At 33.4% G+C, this 25392-nt stretch overlaps 1 protein-coding gene and 1 long non-coding RNA gene across 14 annotated transcripts in view; one reads left to right on the forward strand and one right to left on the reverse strand.

Annotated features, from left to right (window-relative positions):
- Positions 1-25392, reverse strand: part of LOC129002646 (disintegrin and metalloproteinase domain-containing protein 11) — a 718527-nt gene that overhangs the window by 247634 nt on the left and 445501 nt on the right. For all 13 annotated transcript variants that reach the window (XM_054430614.1, XM_054430611.1, XM_054430608.1 and 10 more), the window contains 2 exons: positions 16326-16474; positions 5259-5324 (listed from right to left, as the gene is read on the reverse strand). In XM_054430614.1, the coding sequence (XP_054286589.1) occupies positions 5259-5324; positions 16326-16474 (215 nt within the window). The remainder of the gene's footprint in view (positions 1-5258; positions 5325-16325; positions 16475-25392) is intronic.
- Positions 9306-11586, forward strand: LOC129002647 (uncharacterized). The gene is made up of 2 exons (XR_008491591.1): positions 9306-9682; positions 10525-11586. It is a non-coding gene; the product is annotated as an uncharacterized LOC129002647 (long non-coding RNA).

A 25392-nucleotide genomic window follows, 5' to 3' on the forward strand; every position in this document is an offset into this window, starting at 1 on the left:
AAAACTAACATATTTTAGTTAGAACTTTTATTTTATGAACCATTATAATTATTTATTAATCAGTGTCCTTGTGAAGGAAAGCAATATACGGCAATGTGATGCGCAGAAAGGATCTACTGACATGTATTAATTATGATTCAGCCAAGACAACGGAGGATGTATGTGGAGCTCTCGTCGATTCATCTTGCCTTTAATTACGAAGATGTAAATTACACATGCATGTGTTGTTGTCTCGTCATATAGTCTTAGAAGCATAAACATATAAAAGAAATCGTTGTATATAGACTAAATATGAAATATTTGTATTTAGATATTCCTAAACACAATTTCAATTTCAATATTCAAGGCATGTATGAGTATTTCAGACAAAACGAATAGGATAAGTTACGTAACTACTACAAAAAGAAATACGTTTAGAGAGTCGTATCCAAAGAGCTATCCTGGATTATCCTATTCAATGGCATGGTTGTAATATCTTTGCTCTACAATCTTCTTTAAAAGGTATCTTTTACCTCTAAGTAAGTAATCGTATTTAAGTTATAGATAAAAGTTCTAGCGTAAATCTATTTCACATATTACTTCAAGATTGGTCTAGAATAATATTCGAAGGTATTTTAAGCCAAGTAAGAATGGAGATAAGTGTAGGATGAGTGGCGCGATCGTGTAGTCTTTTTGGTGATTAAGGCCAACATATTCCTTAGACTGTTAATTAATAGCCCATACAGCCAATGAAAACTAAGGGACCTACAGTTTATAGTGGAATCCAAACCACATTTTTATCTTGTAGTTTACAAATCTGTGTAATTATCAGGATAGTACTACAGATAATCGTAGTATTCATTATCACGTAACTAATAGTTATTGGCGATCGTTGGGATTTGTACCCTACCTCGGGGCTCAGCTGTAGAACTACCCTACCTAGATGTAGAACTAAGTCCTACTTATTTCTACAGCTACACCAGCTTGCTCCCTAAAGATACTGTACTGTTCGTTTATATTTATATATCTGTAATAAATCTTAAAATTCCACGATGGTGTGAATGTTTTTCCCATTATCATAACTTCTTTTATAGGTACAATGTAGAATTTAATCCATCTTGGCTCTTATAACGTAAAACAAAACATCATACGTCGAAAATCACCAGTAACGTTAACCATTATGGCTTTGGGTGAAGCATGATGGATACCACTGAATCCGCGGAAGTGATATAAATTATACCGTTGTCACGAGAAACAGTGGAATACTTTGGCCCAAATCTGGAAATTTATTACTCTAGAACTTTTCTAGCGACAAACAAAATGTTTTTTACTGTCCGTTTACACCAAAGCCAAAGGGTTTTAATTGAATTTGTTACTTTAATTGCAAGTGGGTGTTAATTGAATTGGTCGATTTTGAGTGTGAGGTGGTGAACATAATGATTTGATTGCAACGAACTTTTAATACGACTACTGATTAAAGGTTAAATGAAGGTGGCAAAATAAGCTCCGATAGCTAAAAGAACATGTAGATATGCTGCAACAGTAGCTTGTACATCGTGAAAATCGTTATTGAAATTCGATTGTAAATAGAAAATTTTAATGAAAATAGTACTCAAATCTCAAATCAAATGCCGGAAGCAGTCAGGATATCCTCTTCAAAGGATAAAAATAAAACCTCTATGCAACATAAGAATTATAAATTGCAAGCGACATCTTTAAACGAGTTTTAAGTAGAAACACTTTCCGCAATTTTCATTCAAGGAAGAATGCAATAGGCTACAGTCTTGTAGTACCAATGTAATCATACAAGATCTTAGGCTAATCCTGTCTTTAAAAAAATCAGTAATGTTTCTTGAATTAAGACTTAAAATCAGGGTAAAATGGAAATTTTACAATATTTTGCTTGGCAATTCATTACCAAAAAGAGTCTCCCTGCATAATTTTCTTAACAATCGAGTTTGTTTCAAGTGGTAAAAAATACAACTACGGCTAGCTTATGAAGTTTTATCTAAAGTAGATTGAAGAAATCTATCGATTGCTTAGAATAAACAATAAAGCATATTGTACCAAACTGGCGTTTTTGAAAAATTAAAAAAAATAACCTATAATAAAATGAAAAATACACGAAAAGTGTATGTTCATTTTATCTTGATAAGTATGTTTAATATTGCTAGTACACAAAATTCTACACGTTTCTATTCATTTTTCACATGTTAACGATTCATTTCAATTCTACAACTAGTAGTATACAGTTATGCTATGGGAAAAAAGTGTTCCGTCAATTTAAGAACACATTAGTGCGTTTACTCCACCTACTAAACCAACAATAAAACTTTATTAATCGGAAGTAAAGTAAAGTTTGACCTGCACGCATACTTACCAGTGTTGATATCGATATATTTCCAAGCTACTAAGACGCAACATAAACTCATATGCTGTATATTATTGGATGTAAACCGCATGCTTGCAGCTTTGAACTTCAATCTTGAGAACGTATTGAGATGTTCAATCGGGCCTGATCCAAGACCCCTAAAGCTAGCTGGGCATTTCTAATCTTCAGAGACCTAAGGCCACAAGTAATAGCAAAGCTGGATTCCAGAATTAATTCGTTTCAGGCTACCCTCTTGGTAAGATGATTTTCATTCGGGATTTGATACGTCCATATTTATGACAGAAAAATATGTTATGCTATTGGGAAATATTATGTTACGTACAAAGTTTTAATATCTTTTAGGCGTTACATTAAAGGGTAAACACTACAATATAGGTAACCATAAAAGACGAAAGTAACATCACAAATACAGTAGATTACCTTCAGGTGTACCAAATAACTATTTATCACATCTCTTGGTTTTATGGTCCTAAATTTAATTTTAAAATGTTCTTAATAATTGCACTGTACTCTATTCCCAATTATTTAACTTGTAAATATATGACATTTTATCTCGGGTTTATTAAAGAAACGATTATGTTGTGTATTCAAGTGTATTTATGCTTCGTAAAGACTGAAAGCTTGATATAAATGTTATGTCTTATTTAGCATTCTTAATGGTAATGACCAACTTGGAATTAATGAGAATCGTATCTGAAATTACACTGGTAGTATGAGGTTTCAATTTCAAAGCATTACGAGTGTGAAGGGGATTTTATTTAAAAATTAAAATTTAAGAAAGCAAAGCAGTGGAATAAATGTTGATTATTCTTGCTGGAATTGAAAAAGGTGGATCGGAAAAGCAAAGGAGGTTGGAAGAGATAGAATCGCCGCTCTATCAGTGTCGCAACTTCCGTCCCGTTCTCTCAGAAGCGAGTTGTGAAAATGCACCAGTTCTGGACAATCTCATTTATACTTTGTTAAGGTCCTGGTGGTAGTCGATAAAAAAATATTTATACCAACGTCAATCATAAACACGATGATAAAAATTGTTTGTACCTATTGGCTTAAAATTGCCATGCCAAATATTGACCTGAATAAGATGCACTATTAAATTTTAAATTTAGTCATAACATGATTATAGTTTTCATTGTTAGTTTAGCTTGTTTAATTTGTGGTCATAATCTTTTTCCTACGTATATTGGTGGGAAGTTGAAGATAAATTACCACGAGATTACTTTACACGTTTCTGAATCAGTATGTTAATTCATTTAGATATGAAAAACTTCTCAAAATGGTTGTTTGACTTCTAGAATCGGTAATTTAATGGCATTGAAATATAGATATTAGGATAAGGATACGAACAGGCAATGTTACTAACCAGATAGAACTAATAGAATTAAGTAGATAGATTATAGAATAGAACTGAAAACTCTGTTCGCAAAAAGAACGGAAAAGGAAGTCTTCTTGCTGCGAATAAAGTTTAAAAGAAGTAAAGGAGCGAGCAGTAGATCTTTAGTTCGTTTTGGTTTTCTTTGTTTTGTCTGCAATTTTGTAATGGACCACTTCCCCAATACATTAGAGAGAAAGCAAAGTAAGCGAATAACAATGGTGCTTTGAGATAATTGCTTTTGTTTTAAAACTACTAGTTCTGTGAATTAATTATTAGATCGTTTGTTGTTTGGTCCAGGAAAAGAGAAAAAAGTATTCTCAGTATGATGAAAGGGAGGGAATATTTAATTGACAAAGTAGAGTTCATAGTGCTTCTGCTTGGTACCTTTTTCATTTAATTCTTTGTTTTAGGACATTTGTACTTAGTATTGATCGATTATTTTATCAACATTAAAAATTACTAGCAATTCAATGAAATCAAACCATAAAAATACAGTACATTCCTTAATTTTTGGAATAATAAACAATACGATTTTCTAATTACGTACTCTGGTCATTGGAATTAATTATTTTCTTTTACAATTATTCAACTCTAGAAGAAATTTTTCATAACAGTCAAGCTTTCCTAAGATTTTTTTCGTTTTTCAGTATCTTGCCTTAGTGGGACAAAATAAAATCATGTCATGAAATGGGTTTAAACTATTATTGATTTTCATAAAGTTTGAATCCTTAAAATTACTAGGACTTTTCTTAGTTGAAGACAGAAACCCGTTTTTGTTAATTCTCAATTTTTCAGGAACTTACACGCGTTTTAGGTGGGTATTGGTTATGAACTAAATATCTGCATCGCAATCGTAACATTTTCCAAATTTACATTCACCACTAAATAAGAGATTTTGTTGAATGAACACTACATGTATGTTACGACTTAACACTCTGGTCAAGTTGATGCATGATTTTTACGTTACAACAAAGTCTGTGTTACCTCTGTGACGTTTGTATAAACTCCTTGTATAGTCTCGTACGTAATCTAATCATGGCCAAGTCTAATTATAATAATATCATCATAATAACCATCATAATTCAATCACTAGGCCCAGTTTAACCCTGACAGTTCCCATCTTACAGTTTTCAGCAGTAAACCTTCTTGTCGAGATTGCGCAACTCAAGTGATAACGAACATGACATTTCAATCTTCGATAGCAAGTTTGTAATGGAGTTATCGAGGGAAAGTGGGCTGCTTACTTCAAAGTTAGATATTAACATTTTCTACTCCACTCTTCGTCGATTAGTTTGCCAGTGCACTGGAGCGGGTATATTGGAATTAACAGGAAACATTCAAAATGCACTTAGTTACGTATCGGAATACGTAATACAGTTTGATCAAAACTTTGATATATGTGATGGAAAATTTAATTTTATAGTTACGATTACTGCATTACGGTGTGTTACTTGTTAGTTAAATGTTATAAAAGTATTTTAACGAGTGAAAATATTAAAAATATTTTTGACTTACCCTTGATCGACCCCGCTGACCCCCGTATCCTGTCTGTGTGTTCCCTCCTGTGTAGACGGGAGAGAACTGTGAAAGGGAGAAATAACAGGTCAGTTATAACAGCACAATGATCTAATATAAATAACTAAATGTTACACTTAGGTTAGAAGCGTAATTATAAACCATAATTACGACAGGTTTATATGTATATCGATTTTTACAGTGTACTATAGGTTAGTAAATACAATGTACTTAACATAGCCATTTATTGTTGGGGATGCATAACATTTGAAATATTGTCTACCAAATGCTCTACATAAATAGAATATATCTCACCGAAAGATATGGCTATGGATAAATTTTTTACATTTGGAATCTAGAAGACACAGCTACTTTTGGCTGATGTTTATTTATAATTAATTAAAATTTCCACATATTAGGGACATTTTACGTGCGAAAACATTTTTCACAACACAACAAAAGCAAAAATTGCTCATTTTCGGGGTTGCGTCACAAAAGTGCATAAAACCACTTTTGATTGACTCGAAAGCTTTTTTTACATTAAGGTATGTATTCAGGCAAACACTATATGTCTCAGACTTATCAATTTAACTCATTGATGTTTAATGTCTAGAAGTTTTAACCCCGCAAATCAAAATGTTCTCCCGTAAGTGAGAACGTAATAAGTTAGTTTACTATGTTTTATTCAACCCACAACACTTTTGCACATTTTCCACGCACCAGTGTTATTGTATCATATAGCGGGATGACACAGATGACGCATTTATACAGCTAATGGAACTCAGGCGGGCTTGTCATCGATAATGCAGCCATGCACTCACTGTAGTGGGTGGCTTCTATGTGGCCGATGCAGTTTGGCATCCATGCTGGGTGAAAACCTCAACTGCTGCCGCCAGAGATTGGCAAAGATAAAATGGTACATAAATACTAGTTTACGCATAAGTGACAGAGAGGAGAATTTAATAAAGGTTTATCATACAAATTATGGTTCAGGAGCATATAGAGGATACAATAACAATATTAGTATAATTTATAAATTTGTTGTAGAAATAGAAAAACATATTTAATTTATACTGTCACACATTATTCTTTATTAGACTTTTATATAATTATAGCCAAACACTGGTTTATAAAACAATTGGGAGTGACGCGTAAGCAAATATGTCTTAAGGCTTACCAAATTCTATTACAATTCTAAAATTTATGAATGAAACCGACCAATACAGGTTATTTCCATATTTATCTGAATTAACGTTATACCAGTAGTTTAGTATTCCAATAATTATAAAACAAATTCAATCACTGATTATTTTTTAAATTGATAAAGCACTAGAGTAACTGTATACATGTTTCTATATATATTTTAATTTTACTCCATTTTATTCCAGTACAGTTCCAATGTTACACACGGAAGAGGAACTCACACAGTTCCATTTCGGTGACGGTTTCATCACTGGCATAACGAAGCATGTGATGGGTCGAACGCAAATGTATCTAGCCAATGGATTGACCACAAACCCCCAGATAGCAGTCCTTGCTTTTTAGGCTCCATGGCAAGTTTATCCAACCTACTTGGGTTGCTTAGTCTCAGTATTGCCTGCGCGTCCTCCACAACCTGTCCTCCTGCATTGAAGGAGTGGGGTAGAAATACATATTTGACAGAAAATGATTAACTTGTGTGAAAACCTCCCATTTTGATCGGATGTGTTGCTTGTAATGAATATTAACTACTTTTAGGTAATATTTTGGACAAACGTGTGTTATTTAAATTATTTAACCGTCAGTTCATATGTTCATGAATGCACGTTGAAACCCTAATACAATAGTTATTTATGTAAATACCACGGGAAACATGTTTACGGAGGACCGTAGGCGAGTGTGGAAAGTTTCTCGAGTGCAGCAAAGGCAGTTTGCACTCGTGTTACACATTAAATTTTTCCTACAGTTACTATGAATCATATAAATAATTATAATTTCAGACACTGTACAACACGTGTTTAGGTTAAGTAAATCCAATCATTGAACGAAATGGGAAACACTGCACCGGCTGATAGTAGTCGTAATATCTTTAAGTCGTTATAATATGTATTTTCAAGCATACACGGATATTAAAAGCACGCTGTTTTGTGTGGTTTGGTTGGAATACTGATGTGCACCAAAGTAAAAACTGTGTGCCAAAGTTAGGCTTTCTGTACAAGGAAGCCCACTTTGTCAGGTGACTGTAGGAAAAGTACAGTTTCCAAACCAAGCTACTGATTAGATAGGGAACGCTCCATAAATGACGTGGGTTATATATGAGTAGAACATGGACCAATGCCAGGTCATGGGCCACTCGTCCACAGCTATAATTGATAATGCAGTACCACCCCAAACCCCCAAAGCATCCGGTATCAAGTAGGATCATAGTTATGAAAATATACAATATTCAATACGATGTAGATGACATTTTTTTATAATAACAAGTCTTTTGCGAATGACCATTAAAAAAAAAAAAAATCAATACTAAAATATTGATTGTTACATAATAATATCTTAAATACCGATATCAATAAATACTGAAGAGGACAAAAAATACTTTGTCCTTGAACCGAAAATGGTCCTTTAAAATTAAATTAATCTTAGTCAGTAAGCCTAATGAACCTCATGTTTATATTGTAGAGGAAGACACCCGACGAAAAATACTTGTTAAATTGGAACAATAGGTAACCCAAGCCAAATTTCTATTTACTTTCTAAATCTTTATTCTTAAAAACGAATGCAATACTTTTGGACAACAATTTAGGCAAGCTATTGAGATTTAACAACGAACTCCATAGTTTATTATTGTTTAGCTTTGTTGGTAAGTATCTTTTAGGCAAAAAGAAACTTTTTTTCAAAATTGCAGTTCCACGACATGAATTTCGAATATATAGTAATCAGAAGCGAATTTAAATGCCGAGGCTATTAAATGATCTTAGCACTACAACGTTTAAGAAAATAAACAAGAAAGAGGGTTAAATAAACTATAGTAATGGCAAAACTCTATACAAACAATAAAAGACGTGTTCATATAACAATAAAACTTCGTTGACGATCCAAAGTCGTATTGTATTTTATGCTTTAGGCCAGCAACAGAGAACTAAGTTATAAACTTTACAACTTTCTTGACTTGAGGCATTTGTTAATGGCTCACTGTATTGTCTTACTTTCAGTCGTAAAAGTTGTATGAATCGGTCACAGTTTAGAGTTGGATATTTCAATAATAATGGCACACTTTTTTGTTTACAACTCAATATTCATCTCACCATCTATACAGGTTTTTATCTTTTAAAAACGGATTAGCTTTTTTTACAATAATGATTATTTTAAGTGCTGATAATGGAAATAAAGATTTACTACCTTATTTCAAAAAGGGTCTAATGTAGTTTATTTGTACGACGATAGAGTATTGTTGTTGTGATAGTGATATTAGTTCCTGCCAAATCTTGATAAGCTCCCGAAGAGTTCATAAGTTTGCTTCGACCTTCGAGGGTTTCTTACTGTTGTATGAGTAAGCTGTAGTGAGTGTTGTTAAACAATACCATATTGTTATAATCTGAAATGTTCTTAAGCTATAATAAGTAGGGGTGTTTGATCTACAGTGTTTTTGGGGTTGGCCAGGGAGGATATTTAGGGATCCGTTACAGTATCTGGAACCCAGGACACTTATCTAGACATAAGATGTTTTCATTCTAAATTAATTGCGACTAAAACTAAATACTTTGCATACTGAGTTTCAATAGAAGGCCAACTTTTTAAGTTTTGATGTTATTCAAAAATATTAAATTTGACCTACGTTTAAATTTGATGTAGTTACCTAGTTATAATCTAGTTTTACGATTGTAGATGCCTTTTCTGGCAAAATGGAAGATTCTGCAATCAGTTTAAATCTTACAAAGAATATATGTTATTGAGCTGCTAATACTATTAGCAAGAAATACATTAGAAATTTTGCAAACCATTATTTTACCTTTTGCGAGAAGAACCACCCTCGTAAAAGTATCGGAGTTCGGTGAATAGTTTGTCACGGTTAAAAGGCCGCCCCAATTATTCGTCATGGAACTGATCACTCCATGTTAAATATCTACACTGTTTGACGCGTCACAGTGGACCGAATATAGTATCCAGCGGAGTTTAATTGTGTTGGACACCCTAAAACCATAATCAACGCTAGTACGGTACTGAAACGGAGCGAGCTTTCGAACAAGTCAGGACAACCAATCAGAGCGGTGGTTCGAGACAACTGTCAGCTGACTCGGAACCTTGGAGTGGAGATTGAAAGTGAAGACGCTGAATCATCCTCATTTGGCCGCCATCAGACTTATCGTTGAGACAAGAAATCTCTGCAACTTCTGGACGCCGGTCTACAATTTTGCCCTCAGATTCTTAAGGATTTATATACTGAGGTAAGACAGTCGGGATTCCAGAAAAAGTCTTAAATTGCTTCAGGGTTCCAAATTCTATTAATTTGTTTGTAATAAAAATCATTTCCAGTTGTTCAAACAAGTTACAGATTGCCGTAGTCATCATGAACTTGGTTTTTCTCAAGCCAAATTAACACGAAATTATAATTCCAGGGTTGACCTTATGTAGGTAATTTAGACAACTGTGGGTAAGACACAAACAATGTTGATAATTTTATAGTTTTAAGTACATTTTCCCTGTTTTATGATAGAAATTGTCTTGTAATTTTCATGTTGGTGCAAAGCAATAAGTTTGCAACAGGAGTCAGTCACATGGTCTCAAATTTTGCAAAATCGTTTAAACCATTTGTTTACAATCAGTTTTGATTTCTCAAAGTTAGGTTAGGTTGTCCAAAAGGAAGAAATGATATATTTAGTAGTTTTTAGAAATTTTTGTCATTCTTGGCCTAGGCCTACCTTGTACTTGTTCACCATGCTTTTGTTCATATGTAGTTCAGTGTTTTAAATATTTCTTGTTTAGCTTAGAAAATGTAATCAACCTACGCTCACTAAATTAAATATAAAGAATGTATTTTGTAAATTATTTATTTTGTAAATGTCAGAAACCAAATTGTTGCTCAGTTGTTCTAAGATAGGCCTAACTTGAGGCAAGAACAGTTTAAGACCTAGTTTCACTTACTGTTAATGACCTTTTGTCATAACAACTACAAAATGGATTAAAATTACAGCTAATCAAGGCCTAGCCTTCATGGAACACATGACTTAAGTTATAGGACTACTGTTAATATTTAACCAGAACAGAAATTATTCACGAGGAATTACAGGGTGTACGTTCCGGCCTGCAAGAGTTCAGACCTACGTCTTATGAGAGATCCTACCTACGGCTTGTGAGAGATCCGACCTACTGCTGGAGAGACGTTACCAGAATTGGCCCACTTACAACCTTGGCCTATCCAACATCGTACGGGGCTGTGGACCTGGACCACGTCCACCCCTACCACCTGTCATCGCAGCGGACCTCCACTGTCTGATAAGTCCTAGGCTAGCCTTTACCGTAACTTTCATCTGACTACAGTTCAACTATCAGCCTACTAAATCATTTTAATTTGGCCAAATACAAAGACTAAATCAATTTCTCTGGACATTTAACTTAACTTACTCAACTTCTGGTGCATCAAGATTCAAATTTCATTCAAATTTCAATCCAGTTATCTTCAGACTGTATTTTGTGCAACTCCAAGTGCCGAGGGAACTAGACGCAACTAAACCATCGTCTCAACATATTCTGTAGGCTAGGCCTAACTTTTAGAGATATATAGATTACGGTAATCGTTCGGATTGTAGCCGAAAGGGTAATAGTGTCTTTGATATTTGTCGCTGGTGTTGCCTAGTTTTAAGATTGTCTATTTTATTATTTTTGTGTATCTAGTATTGTGTCACATTATGCTCTGCCGGATTGATTAGAGACCTGATATATTTTGTCTCTGTTGTCCCCTGTTTAATTGTAAGATTGTCTATTATTATTGTGTATTTTGTGTCATATTATTGCTTTGTCGGATTGATTATTGACTACGGTCGAACATATATTTTGTCTAATGTTGTCTTTTGAGTAAAAATTAATTGTTGCTTTTCTGTAAATATACTTTGCTACCGTCTGCGCAGTCGGAAATTCCAAAAGCTTTTGGTCACAAAAAAAAAAAATAATGTAAATAAATAAATAGCCTATTTGAGTTATATTTTAGGTTCAAGTGTCTTGGTAGTAACGAATACTGAACGAAGAACGTTGTATGTAGCATTTTGATTGATTATTATTTCGTACCGGACATTTGAGTCAGGCTTGTCTGTGCAAAATATTTACTTGTAATAAACCTTCGCTTATTTTGTCATATCTTGTGTCATTTTTGAAAACCAGTGTATTTGTCATAGGGTATTATAGTGGGCGTAGGTGGGTCAACCCCTGAATTATCCAGTTTTATTCACAATTTTCTCAAAATTGAAACTCACCCCAACGCTAAGTCAACATAGATTTTAGGGACCTGTCGAACCTCATGGTATATAGGAGCATAGGTTAAGACACTCAATACTACAGAGATCTGCAAAACCTGTTACCATCCTGGGGCTGGAACGTTCCCAGTTTATCGACCAGCATCATACCCCGAAACTGGGTGGCGCCCTGCAGCATCACTGAAGTACTTGGTTATTACCCTGGTTCATAGGCTACCTATACACAGTTCCGCCCACGACCCGTCACTGACTGAGACCTAGCCGTGGAGTGTGTCAAGTTGGACACAGAATAAACAATTATTTTGTAAAATGCTTAGACTGTTTGCTGATCAAGTTAACCAAAGAACCGTGTCTGTGTTGAGAGCCCTAACGAATATTTGGACATTGGAAACGAGGAACACATTAGATAAAGCTGTGTATCTTTTCCTTGCTACCAGTATTTGTATAACTTTATTTGAAACCTAATTTTAATTAGGTACTGATATGAAGTTAAGAACCTTGATAACTACAGTATAAATATATTGCTGGTTTGTTTTAAGCGGGATTCATTCAGGATCCATATGTTATTCGTAGCTTGGTAATAAATGAATAATGACATCTAGCAAAGGTTCAACGTTAGGTAGTAAAAAGACAAGGATGTGGGCCATTCCCAAACAAAAAATGAAAAAATAAATTAATTATGGAGTAAATTACTCACTAGTGTTTATATTAAAAAACAATGTCCTTAAATTGAAAGTGACTTAACAAACTCCATTATGTATATTATGACAACATCCAGTGAGTGCCGTTGGAAATAGCTTTCAATACGTATCCCACAAATACAAATATCCTTTAATTCATCCACTTAATCCAGTCCGCGCTTATCACGTTGACCAATGCAAAACCATCGCAAAACTAACAATTAATTACCTATGTTTGTGACGCTCAAATCCAGCCCACACGGTCTCCAATGGCTCTTGCATCGTCATTATCTAGATGGCAGCGGACAACTCGTCTAACCAAGCCCCATTTAATTAATGAACGTTTCCATTTACCGGTTCCCTTCTCAGTGTTGTGCTCTGTATGTGATTTAAAATGTGTGAACTAATACGATTAAAAAGATTACAGTTTGTAGTAGCGGTCACCAAAACTATAATGTGGGTTTTTGGAAATAAAATTAATTAAGGTATAGATTTTTTTACGGAGTGAAATATTTTAAATATGTAAAAGCTGCCAATGACTTTTTGTCAAATATCAGAGAACTTTAGCTAAACCCAACCAAGGAATAAATTTTAAAATTTCTTTGTTACTGAAATGTTAAAGATTCATCATGTAACATAATACTACTTCAGAGCAATTTACTTTACTGCTCTTTATTTATTTGCTGTCAAATTTAATATTTCTTTATTTCTGTAAACATATTTAAATTATTATGACAAAAAAGGATAATAATTCCAAAAGTTCATTAGAATTGGCTATTTTACAATTTTGTTCAAATGTGTGGTATACAGTAACATATCGAAAAAAAACACGTAGGCCTATACGTTTAATCTAAAATGTTAAATTGCATTTCGAATCTGGTTTATTTACTTGATAATAAACAACACCATATAATAGGTACTCCTATTTTTCCTATATTTTATTTTGGATAGTATTAACTAACTCAAAGTGTGAAAGGAAAAAATATTAATTTGTGAATGAGTAGGCCAAGCAACAAAACAAACAAACTAATAAGTTTTCACGGATACAAATGCAATATAATTCAAATTTAACAAATACCTTTGCTAAGTATTATTGTAAATCGTATTCAACTATCAATTTGTTTGCCATTACCACAAGTACAGCAGGTGGGACGTGTGACGGTTATGAATAACACTAACGTCATACGCACATTGCGTTGGCAATCTCAGTCCAGACGGTCTTGGCAGGTGATTGATAGTTTGATATTATGGTTTGTACTGTAATTTATCCCCTACGAAGCTTACAACTGCATTTTAAGTCAATGTTTGAGACTGTTCCAATCACCTCTCAAGGCTGGTTTATTTTTAAAGGCTGAAATGGAAATAAAAATAACATACTATCCGTAATTTGTGTTAAGCAGAACTTTGGATTATAAACAACCATCACCAATGATTACATTTTAATAGTTTATTTATGAATCTATAAATATTTATTGTACGATTTAAGTTAGACGATGGTTCGGTTCCCTGGATTCATTTCTCCGAAGGAGCGAATCTTTTTTCAATAGGATTTAAAACAACCCTTCGAAAACAAATTTACTGCTATAACTTAATGTATTTAAAGCGAATCGTCGACGCAAGGTGAATTAGAAATAATTCGAGCGTAGGCTACATAAACTTCTTAACTCTTAACGATTTGTGTAAACAAACTCTTCCAGCGAGTTGAAAACTTTGAAATCTCTTTCGATTTGGAGCTAAGTTCTCTGAATTCGAGCACGGAACTTATAATTGCCCTATTTTTGATAATAGACCCATTTTAAAGTTTTTAACTAGATTAAACTCGAAAGGATACATAATCCTAATGGGAAGTACAGTAATTGACCTATTTTTGATAATAGACCTATTTGAAAGTTTTTAACTAGATTAAACCCGAAAGGACATAATCGTAATGGGAGATACAGTAAGAACTATTGAAACATGCGTTTATAAGCCAAACTGAACATTCTAAAAAGTAAATTTTATGAAAATTAATAGTAAAATTAGAGTACACAAAATTAATACTTCCTTAATTTAAATGAAAAACCAACCGAATTGAGCTTGACACCACATACTGTTTTTCAATGACAAAAGTTAAAACACTAGTGACGAATGGATCGTACTTCCAAAGATTTACAGGTACAAGACCTATTTTATATACAACCGACTTCTTTTAGAGAAGCATTAACCTCAGAGAATATCCGTAGTAAGAAACCCTCTGTTGCAAGAGATGGTATGGCTGTACTTATATAACACATATGCCTAAACAATTCTAACTGTATTTTCATCCACAGACTGTAGGTAATGTAAAGATGTGTAAGTTTGTTTCATCCAAAAATAATTAAATGTATCTGAAACTTCACCGAAAAATGTCTACTTTTCTTATAAAAGCTTAATAAATCTCCTTTTGTTGAACGTTCAAATTCAGTTTCTATTCCTGAGTGGTCGTACCGACGTTGTATTGTGTAATATACAAATACGAGCAAAATATTCTAGGGAAGAAAAGAAACCACTGAAGAGAAAACAATCTAGGGGTGGATTTGCCAATGCACCAGTGGCCTCGCTGAATGAAGCTATCGACCTGTAATCCGTACTGGATATACTTCGGTCTGTAGTCCTAGTCTCAGTCCTACTTGAGGCAAGATTTACCTTGGAAAGCAAAATCGACAGAGCAAATCTTCAGAAATTTACTTCAAACCGCATCAATTTCAAAAGTTTGTACTGTAACAATATATGCCATTTTTCGTTGGAAGAATAAGAAATTAATGTCTTAAAGAATTGTAAACTTGATGAATAAAAACAAACACGAAACAAATAAAAGAGATTCAGTCATTTTAGTGAATTTATAATTACTTATCGGTGACTATACTGCAAAAATTTATCATTTAATAACTAGATGTGAGCTAGAGTTTACATTTCCAGAATGGTAGGCCGATTTTCTTATGAAGACCTTAGAGACTCAACACATAACTGTTTTATTGACAAGTCACAAGGAGATTTCAACCGACATGTCAAATTGTAAAAATATGTATTTTATTTTACAGCAAACAGGACGCATTTTTATTATGATTCGATTAAATTTGAACCGTTTCAACAAAGCTTTACAACAATACAATTTTTAATTGAATTATTCAGTCTACCGTTTAGGTCAAGCCTGGGTGAAACCGAAGAGCCCTTCCAACCGTAAAATGTTTTGGAATTCCCAAATCAACCAGAATAAACGTGATATTGTTTTTACATGGGCTTTGCTGTATTTATTCTCATAACACTTTAACTGAAAAATACCGGGAAATAAAAAACTACCGAAAAAATAATATACGTTAATCAAGGTCAGTCACTATTTTTTTATTAGTAAAATCTCCTAAAGTATATGCTTTTCTAAGCTTTTAAAATACATCTACAAGGATTCAGGTTGGGTCAAAGTTAATATCCCTCAAAAGTTCTTTTGTTATACCAATTAGGTGGACATCATGATAACTCAAGGTTAACTAAAGGTTACCTTTAAGTTTTTGCATCAGTTTAAAACCAGGCCATGGTTTCAGGCTAGCATGAAGCAATTGACGAGGTAAATCATATCCCTGGGTTAGCTGATATAGCTGAAGCTTAACTAAGGATTGGATTTAAGTTAACACATGCTCAGGGGTAATTCAAGGCAAGCAAATTTAATGTCAATGTTATTTCAAATTTACTCAAGGCTCAAGATTAACAATGATCAAGGTTTAGAATGAACTCAAGATTAACTGAAGATTAATTCTAGTTTGACACAATGTTAGCACCAGGTAACTTCTAGGAAAGCTCAGTGTCAACCAAGGCTTGTCTACAGCTTTATTGGAGATTGGAATAATGTTAACACATGATAGCTCAAAGCTATTCAATCCTAGCACAAGGTCGTGTCAAGGTTAAGGTGAAGCTGATTGTAGACTCACCTTGCCAGCTCCTACCTCCCGCGTGGAGATGCCCATCTTCTCGTGGTGCCGAAGCTGTACGGGGTAGATGATCTGGTAGTAGTTGGCCCCAATGTTCCGCACAAGCTCCTGGTTTTGGCGATACTCGCGAAGAAGTCTCTCCACCTCGCCTGAAACACAGGCATAAGACATGAGAAACAGTCGAGCTCGCGGAAACATATGATGTTCAGTAGTCAGAACCTATTTTAATCCATTATTTTAAAAACGCGATGGAAAAATCCCTAAGAAACGTAAGTGATGGTAGGAATGCCACCACGAACTTTGCAAAGTTGGTTGTATTTAAAATTTTCAAAAAAAAGCTACATTTCACTTGCTTGACTGTGTACATTTACAAAAAGTACTTAGTAAACGAAACAACGAGTGGTTAATTTAGTAAATATTGTGCCTGGATGCGTATATACTGCACATTATACTGTAATACTGAATAAACGTTTTATATAAATTTTCATATATTGAGCTTCCTTCAATCCTAGTGTTCGCCCATCCAGCTGTACATTGTAGAGGTATCAAAAGGAAATCAATAAAAGCTTTATCTTTAAGTTAGCTTGGCCCGAGACTATAAAATGATAAAAGTGTAAGAAATATTAGGATGGATCATTTTCAGACTAACCAGTAATAAATGTTCAATTGGGTTTAGTCATTATAGACACTATTTTAAATTAGGAACACCTTAAATTGATATTTGATGTTTATCCATGATAAAACATAATTAAGGGCCTAAATTTACACTCCAAACACATATCCAAAACATGACCAAAAGTATCAACAAAGCGGAATACTTTCAGATAATGTACAACATTCATCTTCATGTGGATGGATGTTGATGGATCATCCACACTGACTCACGGACCACAAGACTCTCCCCTTTAATTCTTTGGTTTCAAGAAGCATCAAATTAGTTTTGGGCAGAAGTTTTCTTAACACATTTTGTTAAAGCCACTCTTTATACGATGATGTTGCAGGGTTACACGTAATAATTGTTTTATGTGATACGACAAAAGAAAAGCAAATAGTAGTTTGCTATGTCTGATACTCAAACAAAATTTTCACGAACATGAACTTGGATTTTATTTAAAATTGGAATCTAGTATTTTTCAAAAGCCTACTACACGTTGTGTTCTATATTCATTAGCCATCTCTACAAAAATCACAGTAACCAGATGAAAACTGTCAATGTGCAAATAGAACGTGGAATGCTTGTATTTTTAAATTCATTACACGTATTTATCTTCCCCTATCTTTCTATCTTTTAACATTTGACAAATAACTTATAATTATGATGTGCTATTTATATAATAAATATCATTATATTGAATTAAAAACACGAATTAAAAACGGCATCTATTGATAAAATGTTGGATAATACATAACTTAAAATGGATTGGGTTTGAACAAAATAATACCCTTTTCAACTTACTTTATGGTACTTTGAAGTACAATACTAGAGGGACACGTTCCTTTTCTAGAATTTTCCACGTGTCTTTGAATGGTCTGAAATGCGTTCTCCAAAGCGAACTTCAAACGTAGCATAAATTCTTTTTAGCGTCAGTGGAATGGACTATTAATTAAATTAATGTACTTTAAAACTGTCTGAGCGCTATATCAATAAAGCATAAATTCAAATTACAGAATCTTCTAAAGAATATTTAGAATACATTACGTACAGGGTGGGGTAAAAGAGTATACAACCTGTGGAGGTTACGCTTCGGATAACGACCGGTTTGTGGTGGGGTGGACGAGTATGCGGTGTACAGGGGGATATAAAACTCCCAATTGCCCCAATCAGTCCAAACCACCCCTTCCAATCACAAACCCATGTAGCCTCTACCCGTCTGGACAAAAACTTGTTTGATTTTGTCTTCACTCTTTTTTTAAGATAACTGTTAAAACCTACGAAAAACGATATTTGCGATTGTTTTAATTCGTTTTTGTCATAAATTTCAGTCAAATACACTTTGAAGTAAGAAATGTGTGCAGGGTATGCACCTGTGAAATGTCTTCACAGTTTTCTACCATGGAAAATGTTGTAAACAAGAATATAACTGAATAAAGAGAAGTATAAAAGGTTCATGTCTTTTTTAATTCATATGTTTTTTTTTATGTTTGGAGTTTGTAAAAGAAATAGAGAATCAATTAAATAGAAAATTTAGAAATTCGGAAACAATTTCTTTCTGCTGGCACACCCTAAAATTAAACAGCAAATGAAATTGCAAGAGGAATACAAATCGTGCAGTCAGGAGTTTGTTATCTCACTAAAAGGAAATACATTGAAAAATATTTCCTAGTCTATAATGTGAATTTTTATTTAGAGCTTGGATGATTTACGCAATTAAAATTAAATTATACGTTAGTAAACACCTATTTAAGCTGAATAAACCTAATATGTAAACAAATTTTAAGTCCTGTCGTTGGGTTAATACGAGAGGAAGGTTTCCGCCAAAAGCAGTTTATTTAATCAATAAAAATAAAAACACAGCAATGTTGAGACAAGAAACACTAAAAAAGGTATACTCATGAAAAGAAACACACGAAGAATATTCTAAATGAAAAGCGTTCTATAAATTGTAAACGAAATTTAATCTTTTAGGTCTGAGATTGTCATTTGGACAGAAAGTGTTTTATTATTGAAGACGAGCCTAATGTTAATTTTCTGTTATACTCAGAAAGGCATCTCCATCACGACTCCCTTTGAAGACGGTTCAAGCTGAGCTTAAATGTTAATTGAAAAACTTTCCAGAGGACAATGGAATTTTAATTATATTCTATTAAAACATGTCTATTCTTGTAAATTTGTTGTACAAAAAACTTTGTAACTACCCAACCGTTCAGTTAGTTAAATATTCTTCAGCAGTATAACTGCAGAGGATATTTATAGATTGTAAATTTGATGCTTTTTAAATTTATCCATATTTATTAAATATTCCATCTTTGCAGTGTTTTGACAAATTCAGTAAAATTTCTTATTTATTAGTTGACAAATATGTTGTCTTATTCCGTAACTGTCTTATCGCTGCTATATTAGTGGCACTGTTCAGGAAGATTTATTGCACTATTAATTTCGTATCAGTCTTCATTTTCATACAAGAGATGGCGGTATATCATGTCAACAAGGTCATCAGAGCCGGTAAGATTTTCTTTGTATCATGATTTCATCGTCTTGGAATTTTGGGTGAGTTTCCAGCGTCCAATAATCCAGACGCTTTAAGGCATACATTTTACTTCGGATACCAGAGCGTTCAAAACCTTTTAGTGTGAGTTATTTGATATCTTGCTATAATGTGACAGATCTGACCCATTGCTCCATCGAGAGGTACCACTAGTAGGGTCTGTGTAATGTTGCCACAAAGAAGAACTGTCTGAAGCACGCACCCACTGATACGTTCCCCTAATGTAAATAGGAAAGTTTTTAACTTTGACGTGATATTACTCGAGTCATTGGTAACATTCCAAACATATTTTTACTTGATTGCAAATAAGCGTGCCATGGCCTACCCAATGACACTTTGGACATGGTGATCGATTGCGTGACTGCTTCAAACAGTTACAGTTTACTATTGAATATATATGTGAATGCAACAGAAGGCTACCCTTATTGGGAGCAAGGTGTAAAAATAATTTTACCTAGTTATTGGCTATTTAATTGTGACAAAAATACAATAAACTTAGTAAAAATAACATAAAGAGACCTAAGAGACCTATGAGACCTAACAGGACATTGCTTACATTGCCAACCAGTAATGTATTTGAATCAAATAATTACGATCTGCTATTAAGTCAGTTAAATATTCAATAAAATATTAAAAAGTAAAATACAGAGGTGAGACGGCTAGTTAGTAAGGAAAGGTGGGAAGTCCAAAAGCGTTTACAATTCTCCCCTAAGCGGCCGGAGAGCGGAGTGTTGGTCAAGTGAACTATAATGGCAGCTGTTGACTGTTATTACTTGTTCTCTCTAACCTACATTTATGTCGGTACAAGCAGCCGTTTCAGTTCCACTTTGACCGCTTCAAAGTGCAATAAACATAACATAAAAGTGTACTACCCTGCCTAGCGTTGATAATACGTTTAGTTAGTTAATCTCTCATTGAGGTTATTTTGTTTTAGCAACTTTATTTCAGTTTTAAAATGTATCTCTTTGATGTTTTTACTGTTAGTGTGAAATTAACAAAGGAATATAAATAATACAGTTTTCATATTACAATATTATAGCATGTAAATCAAGCATTCAATTTGAATTATTTGAAGGTTAACTCAATTGCCAAAGTACTTGATAATGTCTTCAATTAAAACGTAACTTGATAAAATGTTTCAGTACTTGCTAAATTAGCTAACAAACTAAATGTGGGATAAAAATTACGAATTTTGAAATCCTAAGTGTACTCAATACCTATACGTCAAAGCTTTACAGCCAAACTAAAAAAAAAGAAATCGATGGAACTTATGTAATAAAAAATATTAAGTTTACTATTGGTGTTAAGACAGATTAAGACCATTTGCCCCTTACATCATTCCATTCAAAGTAAATATAGAATAAAATGGTTTAAAAATGTGTATATAAAAATTCACAACCTTTTTTCCTAGGGAATCAAGGATTATCAATGGAATGAAAAACGAACAATAAGTAATTTAAGTAAATGTTTTCCTATTGGATTTGGTTAAATTCCATTGCCCTATTCTAAATAAAAAAAAAAAACTGTAAATTAATTGTAAACATTTCACCAGCATAGTGAAGCACCCCGTAAGAACAGAGGACCACTGCAATTAAATAATGAGCTTTACTAAATAATTGGCAATTACAAAGCCTGATTGGAACCCAAACAGTTGTTGCTAATAATTACCGTTAACTAATTGTGTTGAAAATATATAAATATTCTTGGATTAAAGAAATAAATAGAAAATAACATGTACGTCAAGTTAGAAAGCTAAATAATTAACATCGAAATAATAAGCTAAATTAATCTAAATAATAAGTTGATTACTATGCAGTGTTTTGTAAAGATAAAATCCCCATTTACGGTTGATTTTTATCCTGATTTTAAAACTAGTTAATCAAACCAGAGCTCGTTTGAAAAATTGTATTATTTAATTCGAGCCATAAAATATTTAATTTGATGCATAAGCTGTATATTCTGGTAAACATAGATTTACTAAACACCTATTCGAAATGCAATGTTTATTGGAGGAATCTTGCAGTTTTATAATTCTTTTAACCTAAAATGCTGTAAAAATACTACTCTAATTTTACCACAAAGTACTATACTGTTTACGAATTCACATCGATAACTAACTGTTCTTATATCTCTCCTTTATTTCTAGGACTTGTGATTCTACCAAGAATTACGATCTGTATTACGAGCAGTAATATTGGATAGTACATTGATACCACCCTTAAAATTTATAGCCACTTTATCCACCCTATTAACCTTGTTTGTTGGTGATTTCGTGATATATAATATTTATATGGGTGAAATATGGACTTTCTGTATGATATTTATGTAACAAAATATTGAACAAACAATATATTTACGAGAGATTATTCTTTTCAACCTTTGTCTCATAATCAATATAGTTGGTACGTACCTTTGATAGATATATCCTTCGAAGCATTATACTACCACAAAGAGTATGCTTGTATGTTCTTGCAAAATATATCAAATGCTTATTGTACTAATTTAAATTTACTGTAAAGACAATCTTTTAAATTTTTTTGGGTGAAGAATTGCTGTTTATTTTTAGCTCGACTAGTATCACCAAGATCTTTGTTAGCTAACTTTGTTGTAAATTAACGGATCATTTTTTAAATTATGTATAGCAAAAAAATATTGATAATTCTACACAAATATATGTCACAACTACTGTATTTAACGTTAGCGTATACTTATGGAAATACACGGTTTATTTTTGGATGAAACGGAAACTTTGATTTAGTATCTCGATGTGATTTTATACGATATTTGCATTTCAGAGGACATCCTTTAGACCTGGGGTGGACGATATCGGGAATATACACTTGGGACAGGCCAGCCCTTCACATCGCGTCGTTTTAAGCCTTTGAAGCACCCAGCTTGATTCCCAACTCAAAATATTTGATTTTAAATTCAGTCAACACTATTTTATTTTCATTCATGGTCTTAGAATAGGTAATCAAATTAAAACCAACACAAATCACGTGGACTTCTTCAATTATTTTTAAAATTTTAGTTTTAATGTGTTTATTTTCATTGAGTTTAAGGACTGGATTGGCTGATAGTTTTCTAAAATATCAATAATGGATTTTCCCTTTTCGATATTACATTACGAAGTTATAAAACCAATGTAGCAGTATGAGATTTCGTTAGCAGCTTACTTAATGATTTCTTCTGAATCATTCTACAAAAGTATTGCAATAGTATTATTTAGACAGTATTTTATGATTACATTATCAACCTTTAAAGATTATATTATAATCTATAAGAATATTTAATACGTAATTTTCTGTTAGAGTATTAAAAAAAAAACATTTTAGATTGTTGTGACAATTATTATTGATTAGAATGATAACCACATTCCTGTTAAAACTCATAACATTGAAGATAATAAATAATCAATTATTAACATTATCGGTAGATAATAATTTTTAACAACATGTGGTTACTGAAACCAGTAAATTCACATATAGTTTCTGCTGTTGTTAACCGTAATAACAAAATTAAATGTAAACTCTACGTTTATAAAGTTGAACATTGTGTTAGAGAGAGATATGTTTGGGAGTAGCAACAAGTGAACAGGCCAGATAAACAGATGATCAGAAAACATGACGTCATGATGGAACTGATTCCCGGGGGTCTTCTGTAATATCACTGTATATAGGGTGATGGGCCCTTCCACACCCACCTTGAGGGTTAAAAATATCTTCAAAATTACAATCTTCTAATTCAAAAGCTTTTTAAATCTTGTATGTACATCCAACTTTTATATACAAATGAGTACCAAAAGTTTACATAGTAAATTTGTATTTGATTTAAAACTGATATCATTATAATATTTTTTTAGGCATAATCGTTAAAATTGCTGGAATAAGCTTTAAACATTGTTATTTTTTATTACTATCATCATTAGAGATGGGAATGTTTGATTATTTATTTATTTCCATTCCAACGGCCAAAGACCATTACAAAAACTAATTGGTAACGATAGTTATTATCTTAAATTAATAAATAGATATGCAGTGATACAATTCAATAAATAGATATTTAACAGAAAATATGTATGATGAATAAGAGATAAATATATATAAATAAACATTTTAAGAGTTTAACAAGACAAGAGAACAAGAAACACCACTCAGCTTACATGAACATTGATTAATAAATATTCTAACATATCTATACATAACAAATATAACAACTTACAATAAATTTTGTTGCTGGCGCAGGGAAGTCAACCTCCTTCGAAAAATCATCGTGGTGACTCCGAAGAAGTCGATACTGGCCCCCGAAGTGTTACCAAGACGAAGAAATCTTGCAAGAGGAGCGTAATCGTATTGGCTACTGAAGTGCCTTTTGCCGAACAGATCTTGTGACCGGGTTCTAGAAGGCACACGGAGGTCCACTTCAGCAAGTAAAGCGGGACAGTCTATTTGGCCATTGAGAAGTTTGTGGAAGAAAACAACGTCTGCCACACAGCGTCTCAAGTGAAGATCTAGCTAGCATGTTTAAATAGTTTTGGAAGTCGGCCATTGGGACTTCACGGTACCGCATGCCTTGACGGGCACCGAGAAATCTGATTTATTTCTTCTGGGTCCCTTCGAGTTTGTTGATGGGCCCTAGGTGGAAGAGTGACCAAACTGGGCTGGCGTACTCCAACATTTGTCGGATAAGGGAGCAATACAGAATCTTTAAAGCAATTGCATTTGCTAGTTTACGGGTAGCCCGAAATATGTAGCCCAGCATCTGGTATTATATTATTAGGTTGTTGAAATAAATGTGGTAATATGTTTGCCAATACACAAACCCAAGCTATGTTTACCACTCAAATTTAAATGAACACACCCCCTTAAGATAAAAAAAAAACTCTTATAAGTGAGTTATGTATGTTATTGTTCTATTTCTAATACAAGAATATTAAACACACATCTTGTTTCAACAAACTCTATTTCCAACTAAACTAATGTTTACCAAAACATGTTTACAAAAATCATCTGTCAACAAAAGATATTTAAACACAAATAAATCATATGACTAAAAGAACATACTTAATACAACATCCCGCCTCAAGATGTCTACATCTTCATGAAGCTCGTACCGCCTCGGTATCTTGATGGACCTTCCGTAGTGAGTTAGATGGACAATTAAGGACCGTAGATGAACAGTTTGAAAGAATGCAATCTTCTCCGTAGTATGGTGCAGGAACTAAGAACTTCTGGTTTCGTCGAATGGTTTTCTTGTCAATGTCCACAAGGTAGGAACGTGGTTCGTTCAATTTCCTGACTACTTTACCATGTCTACGTAGATCTGTGATCCATACCATGCTTCCCTCTTCTAATTCACTTAAACCCCTCGTTCCATGTCGTTTATCAAATTGCATCTTATACTTCGACTGGTACTTATTCTCCCTCTCAAAAAAGTCTTTATTTTCCACAGGATTTCCAACCAAAGTAGATGGAAGATTGTCTCTTATTTTCCCTCCAAACATAAGTTCTGGAATCAATGGTTCACTGTGATTAGTTGAGTTCTGAATACACACTGGACACGATTTGCTTTTTCTTTCTATTTCTTGAGAAATTCCAGGCCACCACATGGTTTCCAAAGCACGTTTCCTTGTTTTTGTGATTCCTAAGTGTCCACTGTGAAGCCTCTCAAGCATTTCCGCTCGTAGTTCATGAGGTATTATCATCCGAGTTCCTCGAAGCAATAACCCATCAATACAACTTAACTCGTCTTTCACGTTAAAGTATTCTTGAATCTCATTAGGTAAACTTGATTTTCCAGGCCATTCGTCTAAAATGTTTAGCTTGAGTTGTGCACATATTGGATCCCTCATTTGTGAGTGA

Source organism: Macrosteles quadrilineatus, unplaced genomic scaffold, assembly GCF_028750875.1.
Source record: "Macrosteles quadrilineatus isolate MER2022 unplaced genomic scaffold, UCM_ALF_1.0 Scaffold_9__3_contigs__length_116548681, whole genome shotgun sequence".
Classification (NCBI taxonomy): domain Eukaryota; kingdom Metazoa; phylum Arthropoda; class Insecta; order Hemiptera; family Cicadellidae; genus Macrosteles; species Macrosteles quadrilineatus.